The sequence below is a fragment of the Syzygium oleosum genome, unplaced genomic scaffold, assembly GCF_021117445.2.
Source record: "Syzygium oleosum isolate NSW1041296 unplaced genomic scaffold, Sole_v2.1 Sole_v2.03, whole genome shotgun sequence".
Lineage (NCBI taxonomy): Eukaryota > Viridiplantae > Streptophyta > Magnoliopsida > Myrtales > Myrtaceae > Syzygium > Syzygium oleosum.
The window spans coordinates 9,955,574-9,972,580 of NW_026607487.1; the positions used below are offsets into that span (position 1 = coordinate 9,955,574).

The 17,007-nt window shown below is 41.7% G+C and overlaps 1 protein-coding gene and 1 long non-coding RNA gene across 2 annotated transcripts; one reads left to right on the top strand and one right to left on the bottom strand.

The window, feature by feature from the left end:
• The first annotated feature begins 7,881 nt into the window (after positions 1–7,881).
• Positions 7,882–14,491, top strand: LOC115689857 (kinesin-like protein KIN-14T). The gene is given in 13 exon segments (XM_030616031.2): positions 7,882–7,989; positions 8,240–8,373; positions 8,555–8,873; positions 8,967–9,050; positions 9,160–9,327; positions 9,470–9,576; positions 9,887–10,065; positions 10,204–10,365; positions 10,611–10,826; positions 11,286–11,323; positions 11,644–11,771; positions 12,370–13,834; positions 13,837–14,491. Coding segments are annotated over 11 exon segments (2,907 nt in total). The 5' UTR covers positions 7,882–7,989; positions 8,240–8,373; positions 8,555–8,641; the 3' UTR covers positions 13,965–14,491.
• On the bottom strand, positions 11,613–12,407 carry LOC130137845 (uncharacterized). Its single transcript, XR_008816299.1, has 3 exons — positions 12,170–12,407; positions 11,971–12,075; positions 11,613–11,750 (listed from the first exon to the last, which is right to left on the bottom strand). It is a non-coding gene; the product is annotated as an uncharacterized LOC130137845 (long non-coding RNA).
• Positions 14,492–17,007: the final 2,516 nt, after the last annotated feature.

Genomic DNA, 17,007 nt, shown 5'->3' on the forward strand with positions numbered 1-17,007 from the left:
AATGTAGCTCTAATCATTAAGGCTCGTTAGGCAGATTTGTAGGTAGCATCGTAGAAGAAACATAAAAAAGACCTGCGTTGTCATGAGATCAAACTCAATATCATAACATATGACTCCATTGCCAGCCAGAAGAGAAGCACTACCGTTCTCATTATATTTGAAGCCCGCTATATATAAATCGAGGATGGATACATCGAAGCATTGTCACCTATATAGTCGGCACGACCTATGGCCTTGCCAAATTATACCATATAGCTAGATTTGATTGATTTAGCATTCGGATAAATGTTGTACAGTTGTACTAATTGCAGTCCATTTCGATTTATTTGCTACCTGCTTATGTAGTCATGGCCACGGGCCGGTTTCGGCCCGGAACCGGCCCGGTCAAACCGGGGCCCGGCCCGTTGACCGGGCCCGCGGTTGGAACCGGAACCGGTCCGTGCCCTACGGGCCCGGTTCCGGTTCTAGAAATTTTTGAACCGGTTCCGGGCGCGGTTCAAAAAAAAAAAAAGAAGAAGCTGCAGATCTGGCGAGGGTTCGACCTCGCCGGCCTCGCTGATTCTGCCGGCGAGGTCGAGCCTCGCCGGCGTCGGGCGAGGCGGGCTCGCCGGTTGCGAGGCGAGGTCGGCCTCGCCCGAGCCGCCGGCAAGGTCGAGCCTCGCCGGATGCGGCGAGGGTTCGACCTCGCCGGCCTCGCCGATTCTGCCGGCGAGTCGAGCCTCGCCGGCGTCGGGCGAGGCCGACCTCGCCGGTTGCGAGGCGAGGTCGGCCTCGCGGGCCGCCGGCGAGGTCGAGCCCTCGCCCGATCTGGCGAGGCCGGCCTCGCCCGGCTCGAGCGAGGCGGCCCTCGCTCGACGCCGGCGAGGGCGGCCTCGCTGAGGCCGGCGGAGAAAGAAAAGAAAAGGAAAAGAAAAAGAAAAAAAACAAAAAAGAAAAATTATGAACCGGCCCGGAACCGGTTCCAAACCTGAACCGGAACCGGCCCGAAACCGTCCGGTTCATACTTGGCCACGAACCGGAACCGCCGGTTCCGAACCGGAATCGATCGGTTCCGAACCGTGGCCATGACTATGCTTATGGAACGACCTGGGCACGAAATGCCTACATTCAAGAGGGTGCAAACACTAAAAGAGAGTGTTGATACGTGGCATCGCCCTATCGGCCTGTACCATCCATCCAATCATCCAATGGAATGTGACAAATTATGATGGTTCCTGAGGTACATGCCAATACATTATGTAAGCAAAACTGGGATTACGATGCTAAGTATGCTGACCCTTCTTGGTGTTCTTCATTACTTTATGAGTGTCATCATCATTTGGTTACGTGAAGCCGAATCATTAAAGGGAACTCGATTGAGCCGAACTAGGCAATCTTCTAGTCTACGAAATTACCATCCATCATTTGTCGTAATTCAGTAAATCTTACTTCATTTTTTTGAAAGGTAGCGCAAATAAATAGATATTGCAAAGAGATCGCACAAGGAAAAAAATTGGAAGAAACATAAAGAAAAAAAAATTTCATACTTATGAACTAGATACCGTGAAACGCTTTTAAAAACGTCGCTCGATACCTTCTTTTATTTTGATGTGGGGGATGGCAATTCCCAACACAACGTAAGAATGTTACTCAAATACGATGCGAATTTATTGAGTGGCACCCAAACTAGATACGACGTAACTCGAAACAAACAAGAACTGACACTTTATTATCAACTCTTAAACCTTTTAATTATGCCAATTGAGTTCATTTTCGCGTTTTGCCAATTGAATCTATCCGGCCAATTTTAATCGGAAATTGATGACGTGGACGTTGGCCGTTTTACGTAATATGGCCGGCGTTGACGTGGATAATTTTTTAAAATTTTTAAATATTTTTCGAATTCTTTTATTAACTTTTCTTTTTTCTTTTTAGTTCTTTCTTTTTTTTTTGGGAAAACACCATCAAAAATCCCAAACTATGCCATTTGTGACAAATTCACCCTGAACTTTTTTTTGTGACACGAAAAACCCCAAATTATGTCACTTATGATACATTTACTCCACAATACTTTGATCCAAGGGTATTTTCGTCTTTTTCCTTTTTCTATTTTTTTTCCTTTCTTCTCTCTTCCCTCCGCCGGCCATGGCGGAGGGAAGCCGGTGAGGGCGGCCCTTGTCATCGTTGGGGTTGGGTGAGGGTCGCCCTCGTCGGATTTGGCAAAGGTAACCCTCGTTGGCATTGGGCGAGAGTCGCCCTCGCCGGCGTCAGGCAAGGGCAACCCTCACCCAACGCCGGCGAGGGCTGCCCTCGCCGGCTTCCCTCCGCCATGGCCGGCGGAGGGAAGAGAGAAAGAAAAAAAAATAGAAAAAGAAAAAAGACGAAAATGTCCTTATGCCAAAGTATTGTGGGGTAAATATGTCACAAGTGGCATAATTTGGGGTTTTTTGTGTCACAAAAAAAAGTTCAGATTAAATTTGTCACAAGTAGCATAGTTTGGGGTTTTTTTTGTGGTATTTTCCCTTTTTCTTTTTCCTTATGTTAGAGATACTTAGGATAATTATGATGACTTCTGTATCTCTCAAGATTATACGAATATCTCGCTTTGATTATGCGTATCTTGATTGATATGTTATCTTATTTAGTCATTTCATAAAGCCTATAAATAGGTTGATTTAATCTTCGTTAAAATATATCGAAATATACAAAATTACTCTCTTCCGCATATCTCTAATTTCTCAACTTGGTGTCAGAGCTAGTTGGTCATGAAGTGCACCGGTACATACCCAAGTGCCCATCTATAGCTAATTTTGCTTCTTGTTGTTTTTCAAAAAGTCCTAATATCCTCCCATCAACGTTGATTTCAAATTTATTTATCTTGTCTGATAGCCTATGTATATTTGTCACATAATTTGTAGAGCCCTCTCATATGACAAAGCGCTTAGTCGAGTTGATGGTCGTGTTTTAATGCCAACCGTAACTGCTGCAACACCTAATCGAGCCTTTCATGGAGGTGGCTTTTCTTTCGATGCCAACCACATAGGCTGCATCGCTCAGTAGCTATTTTTCCAAGCCAGTTGTATAGGCCAGTTGATGCTATGATGTTAGCCGTATAAGACGCGTCGCTCAGTTGCTGTTTTGCAAGCCAACCATATCGGCCACTTGCTCTTTCCCCTCCAATTCTCGACGTTTTGTGTGTTATTTTAAGAAGCCACACCACCACTAGACTCACCGCTCTCAGACCTTCTAGATCTAGAAGTTTCACCAACAGCTGCCTAATGTCGCCTCTTCCGCCACATTTTAGCCGTTGGACACTGTTCAGACTTGTATTCAAATTCAAGTTGACATCTTCAATGCACCTTGAGCTTGAGTTTGAGGGGATGTTAGATATATTTAGGATAATTATGATGATTTTTGTATCTTTCAAGATTGTGCGAATATCTCTCTTTGAATATGCGTATCTTGATTGATCTATTATCTTATTTAGTCATTTCATAAATCCTAAAAATAGGCTGATGTAATCTTCATTATGAGATATTGAAATATATAAAATTACTCTTTTCCACATATCTCTCTAATTTCTCAACTCCTTCTTTACTTCTTTTTTTCTTTTTCCTTTTTTTATTGTTCAGGCAAGCAAGGAGCCGCCGGCCACTAGGCGAGGGCCCTCCCAGCTCAAAGTGAGGGCCGCGACCCTTGCAAGTGATGCCATATGTGGCAGTCGCGAGTAGTTTGCAAGCTTCAAGGGGGCAACACGAGGATGAGAGTTGACGATGATGGCAACGCTATAGGGCTTGGGAAAAAGACCGCGATAACTCAAGATGGAGGAGAGAGAAAGAATGGGGGATTAGGGTTTGACAAAGAAACCAAATTTATCTCCAATTTGTTAATTTGGTGGAGAAACGACATCGTTTAGCAACATATATGTTGCGCACTTCAATTCTGCCGTGAACCAAGTTGAACACTTTATTATAATGCCATGTCCGATTTTGTGGCAATGGAAATCACTGAAGGCACTCAAGTGATAATTTTTCTAACAAAATAGCATTCAAGTGATCCGTCAAAAAGTTTTGACATTAAAATAAATGTCGCACGAAAGTTGTAATATTTCTAGTGTCATTAACACTTTAAATGTGTATTGCACATTTTTCCAAATTTCTTTGCTTACTTTAAATCCGGTCATGGGCCCCACAATTGTGGCCCAATGCGCTAACATTAAGGGGTTCTAGAGAAAAAAGTTTCCTTCTTGCCCTTGAGTCCTCTGGACTCATTTTTTTTTTTGTCTCACTCCTTTTTTTATTTTTTATATACATGTATATGTGGTGCTCATGAGGATTGAACCCCGGACCTAATACTCTGCAGTCCACTAAGCTCACTTGGGGCGCAGTCACTTTGTGATTAGAATTCGAATATAAAAGAGCCAAACACATATGAATTTCGCCTTTGAAAACAATCTTACATATTTACATCAATTATCCTTATATTCATATTCACAAAATTGTCATTTTCCTTTGAAAATTTACATTCCCATATCCTAAATTCTCACACATACTTAAAATACCCAAAATCAACTAAAAACAAAACCACCCGTATCCAAGCAAAATACAAAAATGAGTTGGCAAGGAGGGACAAATTTTCTCGTTTCAATATGAGGTTTTCTTGGAGGCATGTGAATGTAATTACAAAAATATAGCTACATAGGTAGTCATTAGGTAAAACTAACGAGGTACATTTCTTATTCTTTCCCTATGTTTTTTAGGATATTGTTAATGAATGCCCGAGGTGCACTTGTTAAATAACCGCTTGAGGAAATTTTACCAATTCCAACGCACTTATTGATCTCGTGTTTGTTGACATCTAAATTTTGGCTTCCCATTAATAATTCATTGCATTAAGAAAATTAGGGACCGACCTCGGCCCCTAGCAAAGATAATTATTAAATAGCATATAGTCATGTGGAGCATATTTCATCCATTTTATTGGACCGGCGGTGAATGGTTCTGACCTTAATTGTCTGGACTGAGCTCACAAGTGAGCAAAATTCTGCCAAGCGCGTGGACATGTAGTGGATGAGATTCCTCAAGAGAGGAGGGTCTATTGAGCTTTAATTGAGATGGGTTTAGCCCGTGAAGGTTAGGATTAGCGAAAGGTCTTAAGCTTAATTAGAGGAACTAGGGATGAGCATGTTCCGGGTGGGCGGTTCTCACCCTAGAACCGTGAACCGCCCACTAAGGTTTGGTTTCGAAAAATTGGAACTGGGAACCGCCCATTGATTCTATGGATCCACCCGGAAATCGGACCTCTATTTTGGTCAGGTTCCTAAGTGGGTCCATGGAACCGGTCCACTAGCCAAGGAAAGAGACAAAAAAATGGAGACAGAGACGAAGATGGAGAGTCGGAGATGGTGAGGTGAGCATCAACCGAGAAGAATGAGAGAGTGAGAGTGAGTGTGACGCGAAAGCGAAAGAAGGGGTTTTTCGGCTCAATGTGAGGTTGTGAGCATTGAGCAATTTAGGTTTAGTTTTGGGATTTATGAATTTTTTTTAAAATAAAAATTAAATAAATATATTATATTTATTATTATATTACCGGTTTGGTCCGGGTGGGTGGGCGGGCGGTTCCACACTTGGAACCGGGAACCGGACTGATACCCACTAATTGTCAAAAATTGGGACCAGGAATCGAACCGGTTATTTTGATCTTTAAGGCTTAATATCATGTTATGGATCCTCGCAAAAATATGAAGTTGATTAAATAATGTTTCCTTATTTGAATTGATTGGATGTTATCTTTTGATTGAAGGCATATTTTGTTTGATTTATTTCCTTATCTAAAAAAATACAAAAAGATTAGATGTTAGGTTTCGATAGGATTTCTGGATAACATTGTTTCATTAAATAGGATTCCATGTTAGATAGACTCTAGAATAAATTACAATAGATTCTAGATATGATTTTCCTTAATAGATAGAATTCTAGATAATATTGTATATTTGAATCATATCGTGTGTTTAAAATAATTTTCTACGATAGGATAGGATTTCGGTCGAGTTAATCCCTAAACTAGATTTGATAACTATTCTTTTTTAGCTAGTTTAATCAAGGTATTTATTAATTTCGAATTTTAATAAAAATATCAAAAATATCATGTGCATGTCATATAGCTTGAATGTTAGGAAATTGCATGTCATATAGATAGAACTTTACTTTAAGATAAAGAAAACCTCAAAAAATATTTGATTGTTTTGGTGTGTCCAATTTCTTCGTCTTTTCGCAATTTGCTTACTTTTTTTTTATTGATTGTTATTTTTAATGGTTGTGCACATGCATGATCACTCCCTGCATATTAGTGTCTAAGTTAAGATCAATCCAAGTTGCCTGTATAAATATTTTCAAAATAAATGAAATGGTACTGAAAGGGCGTTAGAGCAATTTAGCATAATTAAGTTTTTGAGCTAATCATATCTCTGGTTCGTAAAAGTACATCTAATCGACCCACGGAAACCTGACTAATGGCAGCCCCAAGATAAAATTGATTTGCATGTTAAGAACTCGAACCATAAGTTGTAAATTGGTGTGAGCTTGGGAGATTCCGAGCTAAGTTTAAGCTTAGTAATCCGTCAGCCAACCCCTAGGTGGTCCACGCCTTCGAAAGGGTCGCGACAGTGTAATGCATAATGAATATCTTGAAAATAGAAATATTCCAATTAACAATTACTTCGGAACATTCGAGTTTTTACTTCTGGGTCCGGTAACACTGGTTAACAAGTCCAATTTTTTAAAATTATGGGACAGCAAGGCAAGGACTTTTGGGCTTAGCACTAGATCCAACCCGCTTTTCTATGCTCAAAGAATATCTCAAATAAGCACGTCCTTCTTACATCATCCTTCTCCTCTCTCTTTTAAGTTTTTGAGGGGTTCAAGTTTTTGAGCGGGTCGCAGGAGACGATCCGGGGTTCTTCATTCAATGCGTTCATCCTTATCAAGAACTCGCCAATAGACTCAAAGAAAGATGCCCAGAAATATTGCTCCTTCCCTCGAGAAGATCGAGCCCCACTTGCCAATTCATAGTACGAAATCGAAGTCAAAAACCAAAGCAGAGGACATTGGACTTGCTGTGCATAGTCTGCATGCGATCGTCAGCTGTTTGGTCCTCGTTCTTCGGGGTTAGCATCGTGAGATGAAGAGGGACTTTCTTGGCCCGTCGATTGGTCTATGTTTAACGTAGTTTGCACACATAACATGACTCCACCCATGATCGTTGCCTTGGACCAAGAAAATATTAAAACATTATCTGCAAGAGTTTCCGAAAACCCAAAAAAAACAAAAAACAAAAATAAAATTTGCAGGGATGACGAAAAGGATTGAAAAACTCCATGGTAGGTGAGCTCCAAGAGCAAGTATCTAAAGATGTCTGGGAAGCTTTCATTCTAATGTAGTTTTAAATTTGGGGTTCTCATTTTCTTTTGTCAGGAGTGACTGAAGAATATTCTAAAGCTGTCAACTTTCATAATTGTCATTCTAAACTCTCTTCTTCTTCTTTTTCTTTCTTTTTTTTTTATAATCCTTAGGCATAAGCGCGATGACTCGATTATCTTGAAAACCATGGAACTACTCGTAGCTCCCATGCGTATCGGATGTTTAGCTGAAAGTGCCCCCTGCACCGGAACCAACCGCTACGCCAACCGGGAGTAATTTTTTTCTTTTCTGTAGCAATGATTCTTCTACTCTGCACTAAAATTTCACTCTTCATCTCAATAAACACTGTATGGAAAGAATGCCAAAGTTAGAACGCTCCATTCCGAAAACTGAAACCCATTTATTATTTGTGGGACCCTTCTTTCTCTCTCTCTCTCTCATGCAGCTGAAAGTATCTTGTCAAGAAGCCACAAACCAAACAATGGCTGTCTGTATATAAGATATGTATGATGCAATTTGTTGTTGTTATTCTTGTACTACATGCTTTCACATGGGGGTCTCAGAGAAATCAAAAATAATTTGAGGGAGAAAAGTTGGTGGCACTTGGCAGGGCCTTTGTATTTTTCTCCTCCCGAGTTTGATTGCTTGTAAAAATGGCTCTCTAGCAATGTTGACGGGAGACATAAATTCTTCCATCGGAATGTGCAGAATCTCTTGCATTACCTTTTCAACTACCTTCTTTCCATTTTTTTTCCCTGCACTCATTCCATGGTTATATTGTATTACCCACCTGGGATTTGTATATACACTCATTCATAGTTCTTAGATTCCACAATGAATAGGTTTTTCTGGATGGGGCTTGTCTGGAGACATCGACCTTTTCAGGGTCTCGAATGCCCGTGTCTGAGAGACCTTCAATGAGCATGAAGGAGGTGTTTGCTTAATCTCCAGCTGAGGTGAAGACACCCTTTTCACTGTAAGTGCTCATTCCGCAATAATTTGTCACTTCTGAAATGGCAGCGAAAATTTAAGAATGCATTCCAGTATTATTGCTGTAAATGATGTATCAAGGAATTTGATGGTCCTCCAGATTTTCTGAGAACTACTACTTTTAGTTTGATTAAGCATTTTTGAGACTTTTTGCATTGTTTTTGAAGTAAACTTTTGCAAGGCTTCAGCTATTGGTATGACATGAGCATTCGAACAGGAGGAAGGAAAGACTAATCTTCTACTGGCAACTGAATATGACATCGATGGAGAGGAAGAGCTCTACCAAGAATCTTGCCGAGACAATTCATTCCCTACTTGGGTTGAAGTCGCATTTGACTTCTACTTGGATCAAATCTGTATGTGGCATCATGAGAACCCTGCCATCCCCTCGTTCGTCTGACAGGATCAGACTGAAAATATCTGACACAGAAAAGGAGAATAACACCAATGACACGGACTTGAGCATGGTCATTCTGAAAATCAATGGTACATCTTACAATTAAATGGGAGGAAGAGCCCACTATCAGCTATTTCCTGTAAAGAGTTGATCGAATTGAAGCACGTTCCTTGTGCCTGCAGATGAACTTGCTGAACTGAATGATTGCATCAAACGGTTGAATGTTCAAAGAAGGCAGGTTCTCAATGAGTACCTGGACATGAAAGGTCAGTCAAAGAGATGAACAGAAAGAAGTATGTTTTTGTTACATGTGCATAGACAAAAAATTGCCTATTTGCTGTAAACCCAGAATCTCCCTCTATATTGCTACTGCAGGAAACATTCGTGTATTTTGCCGTGTCAGACCGATGACCATGACTGAGAATATTGGGTGTGCCAAGCCAGTCGTGGCCACAGATTCAAGCAATGTTTTCCTAAAAGTTGCATGTGGCAATAACAAAAGCTATAGTTTTGATAAGGTTTTCCACCCGAGTTCATCACAAGGTGCTACAAGTCATATCTACTTTATCTGTGATTATCTCTTCTTATATATGATCTTGAGGAGAGCATCCAATTCACCATAAATTTTGCAGTGCAGAAAGTAGTGTATAGTCTAATCAAAAGTATGATAGATGAAATTTTACAGGTGAAGTTTTTAGCGAAGTTGAGCCTGTGATCAAATCTGCTTTGGATGGGTACAATGCCTGCATCTTTGCATATGGTCAGACAGGCACAGGGAAAACTTTCACGATGGTGAGTACAATATCCTGAGGTTATTACATGATTAGGGAAAACTATATTCTTGGTAGGCATTAAAGCCATCATGCAATGCATTCAAAAGTCGCATGTACACAAGGCCAAGTTTTGAAGCTTAAGATCATTTTAAGTGACTCTTTAAGATAGGATATACTTCAAATTAGGTACATAAAACTTCTGATAACTGCACTTATGATGTTTATGACTGCCAAAATTGTTCCTACTTGTACTCCTGTATAATTACTGAAGTCATAAATAACATTTACTTGGCAATTCTGACTGAAAATGTGCTGCCATTGTGATTTAGGAAGGTACTCCGGATTTTCCAGGAATAGTTCCTCGTAGTATTGAAGCATTGTTTAAGCATGCTTTGGAGGGCAACTGTACATACCTCTTCGCTTTCAGTATGCTTGAGATTTATCTGGGTAATCTCAAAGATTTGCTTGTCCCACAGCCTAAAAAACCAACAGATGCGAGGCCACCATGGTGAGTACTTAGCCGTTCATCTTCAGAAACCTGTGACTTCTAAATAGTATTTTGTCCACCGAAAAAACTCTCTGCTTTCCAATTTCCCTTGTTGATCTGCAAATTCTTGCTAACTTAGACAATGCTATTAATGAACAGCCTTTCAGTCCAAATGGATGCCAGCGGTGGAATTGAGGTTGAAAACCTTGTGGCAATACCAGTGAGCGACTATAACCAAGCCCTAAGGTTGTATAAACTGGGTTGCCGATTCAGGTCAACTGCTTATACAAATTCTAACTTAACTTCAAGCAGATCACACTGGTAAATAACTTCCTCTGTCTAGAATTGTACATACTTATATCAGCAATTTCGTGGACTGAACATTAGCCGGCTAGCACAAGTACCCATAATCAGAGCTTGCAACATGTGTTCAATCGAGTTCTCACTTATTTTCACAGCTTCAAGGCCTAGGAATGCTTCACTAATACAATATACCCGTCTGGTAGTGAAGCTAGAAAAATATATGTATTTGAAATGCTTTAAGATTGTTTAACATATGTCTGCAGTATGATTCGCATAAAAATTACATGCTCCAATGCACATGAGAGGCGACGTGAATCAAATAAAGTTTGGTTGGTTGATCTTGGAGGTAGTGAGCGTGTTCTGAAAACAAAGGCATGGGGCAAGAGACTTCAAGAGGGAAAAGCAATAAACTTGTCACTTTCTGCTCTTGGAGATGTCATCAATGCCCTCCAGAGGAAAAAGCGTCACATTCCTTTCAGGTAAATGAGAATTTACAAGGAGCTAACAAATCTATATTTCACGCACCTGAGTGCAGGCTATCTTGTTCGCATGGTATGCTTGAGTGCTATTGCGTGCTCTGTCTCCACAATGGAAACTGTAAAACTAGGATATCGATCATCATTACAACTAGTTTCTAGGAAAAAGTAAGGCTAAGAAATTCATTGCAGAATCCCAGACTTCTGAGGTATTATATAATGCAGCAAGTGCAGCTTTCCAAGTAATCATATCACATATATATAACAATTGAGAAAGTTTTTTTCTCTCCAATCAGTTTTTGGTGGATGCCAACAACAGGAATTATGTTTACGGTGCATTGCCCAAGACAGTAATCATATAGTAATCATGTCGTCTATCTCTCCACTGAAGCAGACTATCCAGTGGGCTTTCTTAGAATCAAAGTCGGTCGCTCCTGATTTAGAACTTTGTACTTTTGACAGGAATAGCAAGCTGACGCAAGTTCTAAAAGATTCATTAGGTAATATATCTCTCTCTCTGAATCTACTTAATCTCAGTGAGACATTGATGCTATTACTGAAAATGAACATCCATAGAGCTTATAAGTAAAAGGAAAGAAATACCTGCTTCGAAGTTAAATTACTCAGATTCGTGTATGAGTATGCAACTTTGAGCATTGCTAACAGATGTAGTGCAAGGAATGCATTCTTTTGAGATGACGGTGAAGGTTTTGAGCTATGCACTCATCTTTCTTGAACTGCAGCATGACAACATAGCTTTTCTCTTGCTGTCATGATTTGGATATTGCTGCATGACATACCTACGTCTCTTGGCATTTAGGGGAGGATTCCAAGACGCTGATGCTGGTGCATGTGAGCCCAAAAGAGGAAGACCTCTGTGAGACAATATGTACACTAGGTTTCGGAAAAAGAGTGAGAAGCATCCACCTGGGAACCGAAGACCCAATAGTAAGTAAAGACGATCCTGACTCTTTTCATTCTGGAAGTTTTTAAGTTAAAGGAGGAAAAAAAGATGGTCAATTGCTGGGGCCTTGCTTCCATTGATTTCTGTCATGAAAGATGTAGGATAATACGAAAACAAGGATTTGAAGAGTGTCATAGATCTCACTGAAAAAGTAGCAGCAAAATGTAGACGAAGAAAAAATACCAGAATACTTGGCAGATGATCAGGATGTGCTGCTAATGGAGATCTTGCATGTAGAAAAAGGGAAAAGTTATGCAGGCATGTATCCAACATCGGAGCTCTAGCAGTCTGAAATTAAACAAACGGAGAAAGAGGTATCGCCTGATATAGTTACTAGGTATTCTGGCGAATTGACAGCATATAAGCATCCAGTACGAGTTACCTGCTTGGCACCATGAGTAAACAATCGTCAGTTTGACACGTAGAGACAACATTCAAATATTGCCTTGTAATTTGATTCTAAGATGGATGCAACTGTTTCTCCTGTTCCAATATCCATAGTGCTTCTGTGGCAACTAATATCTCCTGACTTCAGAAACCTCTCTCTTTATCTAACTACCAATGTCAACTGCCGCAAAACAGGAAAGCACACGTAAGGAAGCTGCAATGCAAACCCTGCAGGAAACTATGGTAAAGATTGAAGATGAGCGTCAAAGAGCAAGCAGAGAGATTAAAGAGTTAAAAAGAAAGCTAGAAAATCTAATAGGGACATCGCTTTCCTATGCAAATGATCACTCGATTACTGAAGAGCCTGAGTTTGATTTTGGCAACACCAAGCACAAAGCCAAAGATGTGAGAGCAGCTCCTCTATTTAAACTACCACGATTTATGAGGCCCACAATAAGCAGTGAAAGAAAATCAGGGACCGAGCACCAAATTTCTGAGCGAAAGCACCTTGGCCACACAAAAAGGAGAAGAGCTCCATCTCAACGTGCGGGGTCCGTGAATTTCCCCATGAAGAGTCACCCAGATTACAAGTCTGATTGCAGTATTTCCAGAGCCAGTTGCCTGGTCGACTTGGATACCATGTGCAATGCAGATACTGAGACAGTATACAGTCAGGACACGACTGAATACGATGTCAAAATGATAGTACTCTCAGAAGAGAGAAGATTCCCAATGATGACTGATGGAAAGGCACAGTTAGATCACAAAATGGTTCTTCCTAGTCTTGATAGCAAATTCAATTCCGCAGAAATCCTAGAGGTTGTTGATGGGCTAAATTTGCAGAATGCAACAAGTGCTGGTGGTGGTTATAAGAGTAAACGGGTTCCAGCTGTTCCTCTTCCCCCAAAGTTCAGGCGCAATGGACAGAGTAATGCAGGTGTATTGTGTCCTGAAAGATCAGATGCAGAGAATTCTCCATTGAAAGGCCTCACTGATATTTGTAAAAACGAGCAAGAAAGTCAGAAAAACTACTCTTCAAGCTCGACATCTGAAGCAGAAATTGATAAACTCCTTACCCACTCAACTGGTTTTACGGATTCACACTCTGAATCTTGTAGCAGAACTCCATCCTCAACAAATCAATCTATGGTATGTACACAACATAGCATTGATGCCTTGATGATACTGGACGATGACAGTATCGAGCATCAACGTCCACATGATGCTGTGTGTGTTAGACTAGACCAGAACAGTAATAATGGAAGTGTTGATCAATTGCTCCCCATGGATGGTCTAAAGAGTGAAACGCAGAGTTTTGAGGCTTCCCAACATCGTGAACATAGGGAACACTGTTTTTCTCCGTTTGGATCACGTCAAGATTCCATTGGTCAAGAAAAAGAACTTGGGGTCAGCACATCACACTGCAACTTGGAACCTGACACATATGATGCGTCATTCGGATGGACTAGAGGAGATACCGAGAGGGCTGGCTTGTTTGGAAAGTCAGCAGCAGGAAGACAACGTGACATGCTCAGAATGAAACATCAACGCGCTCTATTCAAAGACAGTGCCAATCATAATGATGTGGACATGGGCTTAAAATTGGTCGCAGCAGAGGGACATACAGAAAATACAGGTATGATAGTTTGCCTAGATATTTGTTTACATCTCGCGCTCGTAATCCCTTCTCTCTAACTTTTTACAGGCATGTTGCATCTCCTCCAAGAGAAGTTTTGGAATCTATATTTTACTGCTCTCCTGGGACTGGGACTCCAAGGCCTTGGATTTGAGCATGAATTTTTCGACGGTTTGACTCTATAAAAGAAGCATCACATGAAATGCGCAAGTAACAACTACTAAATGATTGATTGTAGAAGGCAGGAGGAACTGAGGTTACTCATCCATGTTTTATGCAGTCTGGAACTTGAAAACAGGAGAAGTAGCCATAACCATTGGTTATTTCCACAGGAGGGAGGAACCTGAGTGTGCATGTGAATGATCCTACCGATATGCCATGCTCTGTCATGGCTGTGAGAAGACTGATCCAATGAGCTTCTGTCCCGCTATTCGTCGCCACGCGTGAAGTCATGCAGCACAGGGGATTTCCTTTTTCTTCTCCCCCTTGTCCTGAGTCAGTTTGAACAGCTCTTGTGAGTCTTGCTGATGGTTGGGTCCTGTCCATCAGAAGAAATTAGAGAACCGAAGGTTTTGGATGCATACTGAACACAATTGAGAGGATTTCGATTTTGATCATGTAAATATGAAAACGCATCACTATCTTAAAATGCAAGCACAATCAAGATTCCTCTACCTTGTACAGCTGGCCCTATTGCTGCTGGTGAGATCAATTTGACAGACTGCCAGTTTCCGCTGATACCATGTTTAACCGCAACCAGAGTTCAATCTTCAAGAAGACTATTAATCCAAAAAGTCGAAGGTGATCGGAAAACCCTGAGCTAACGCTGAGCTACAGATTTACCTCTAGTTTTTCTCACTAAGCCCACAGTATGTTTTCATCTTCCGAAAAATCTATTTACATCCATTAATATGCCAAAAAAAAGTCTCCACAAATTCTGTTGTAATACATCGCCGGATTTTTAGGAAACTTACCTAAATTAGGGACCTGCTCAAACTAGAGAGTTACTCTCAATAATCTCCATCTTGGCTCGCCTTTGAGCCAAGTCATAATGCTCATTATCCATCACAGCTCCCAACGGCGAAATGGCGCTTAGCCATCATAGATGTTTATTAAGAACAAGCTAAGCTCAGACTTGTTGAGAGGAATGAACTTTCCAAATATACGTAGGATTCTCCGCCGTAAGAAACTTCTTCATGATCACATCCTTTCCTGACATGTTATATCTAATGCAGAAATTTCGGTCACTAATGAACTTGATTCTTCGTTGATATCTCTCACTTCTATCAAACACCATATCAACCGAATGTCTTATGGCAATATCACTAATCAAGTCATTAAACCACACCGTCTCTTCAGCTCCTTTCTCAATCACCATGTCTCTCAACATCTTCTAAATCACAGCACAGCTAACAGAAGCAAAGGTATAATCGTTCAAGTTCCCTGCGTGACTCGGGTTCACAAACCTAGTTACCACCGCACTACTTGAATTACATCCTCCGAAACATATCCGACTCTCTCGTCCCCTATAAAATCGAGAGAATCCACTTCACGGCATCATATTATAAAATCGGATTAGACAATTTATAAGGGGGAAGAACAGCATTGGTGCCAAAACTTGTGTACGGAGGCCACTTTGGTGCCAAAACTTTCAATCGGATCACTTAAGTGCTAAAAGTTATGAAAAACGATCACTTAAGTGCCACTTCGCTGGAAATCCGACGTGGCATTTTTTTATTAATTTCTTAAGCTGATGTGGCTCGCCGGAGGCCGATGTGGCTCGCCGGAGGCTGATGTGGCATTTCTTTTCTTTTTTTTTCCCTTCTTTTCTTTTTTTTTTCGTTTCTTTCTTCTTATTTTCGATGGCCGGTGTCCGGCCACCGGCCATGGCCGGCCTCGCCTGGCCTCGCCTTCCTCCGGGCGAGGCCCGGCGAGGCCGCCGTGGCCTCGGCGAGGGCCGGCCTTGCCGCACTGGGCGAGGCGAGCCCTCGCCGGGGCTCGCCCCCGCCCGGGCGAGGGTCGAGGTTGCCCGGGCGGGCGAGCCCCGGCGAGGGCTCGCCTCGCCCAGATCCGGCGAGGCCGCCCTCGCCAGCGAGGCGAGCCCTCGCCGGGCTCGCCCGCCCAGGTGACCTCGACCCTCGCCTGGGCAGGGCGAGCCCCGGCGAGGGCTCGCCTCGCCAGATCCGGCGAGGCCAGCCCTCGCCGAGGCCACGGCTGCCTCGCCCGGAGGAAGGCGATGCCCGGCGAGGTCGGCCATGGCCGGTGGCCGGTGGCCGAACGCTGGCCATCGGAAATAAGAATAAAGAAAAGAAAAAAAAAGAAAAGAAAGAAGAAAATCAGAAAAAAAAAATATTTCAAAAATTGAATTATACACATGGAAATGCCATGTGTCATTAAAATTTAAATATAAAAGCCACGTATTAAATTTGATCGGAATTTCTCGCCGTTGGCACTTAAGTGATCGTTTTTTCTCCGATTTGGCACTTAAGTGATCGCCGGCGTAAACTTTTGGCACTTAAGTGATCCAAATGAAAGTTTTGGCACCAAAGTGGCCTCCGTACACAAATTTTGGCACCAATGCTGTTCCTCTCCCCAATTTATAATATGCAATAAGCAGTGTACTTACAGAATTGCTTAATTGCATGTTGAAATGCCTCGACGGTTTCCTGACGTAACTCTCTTAAGTCACTCGCAACATTCCAACGGTCTCTCTCTGCATCTTTATACCCAAAGCTGTCTCTATTGCACCCAAATTATCTATTGTAATATATGCATACGACTATTGCTCAATCTCATTCACCTCTATTGACCACCTTGAAGCTTCATCAATTGTAACTTGGAGTAGTTGTCAGCTGCTATGAAATCTAAAGACTTTGCAGACGCTGTCACATCTATTGCACTTTGAACATCTCTAGACTCATCTTAAAGATTCATTAGTCAAAGGTAATCTCTCTGCCGAACATAAAACTAAGCGAATCTTCTTTAGTGCACCATAGCTTGTAACCTTTCACCCGATGTGCATAGCCTCTGAATATGTGCTTCCTTACTCCCTGCTCCAGCGCTCCATCAAGCATAAGCAGGGTAATCGAACACTCTCTGTTTGGTACAATCAACAGACTTATCTTATCACTACATTTCCTCAAGAGTTTTCCAATCCATTGCTGGTGATGGCAATCTATTCACTAACAAACAAGCGG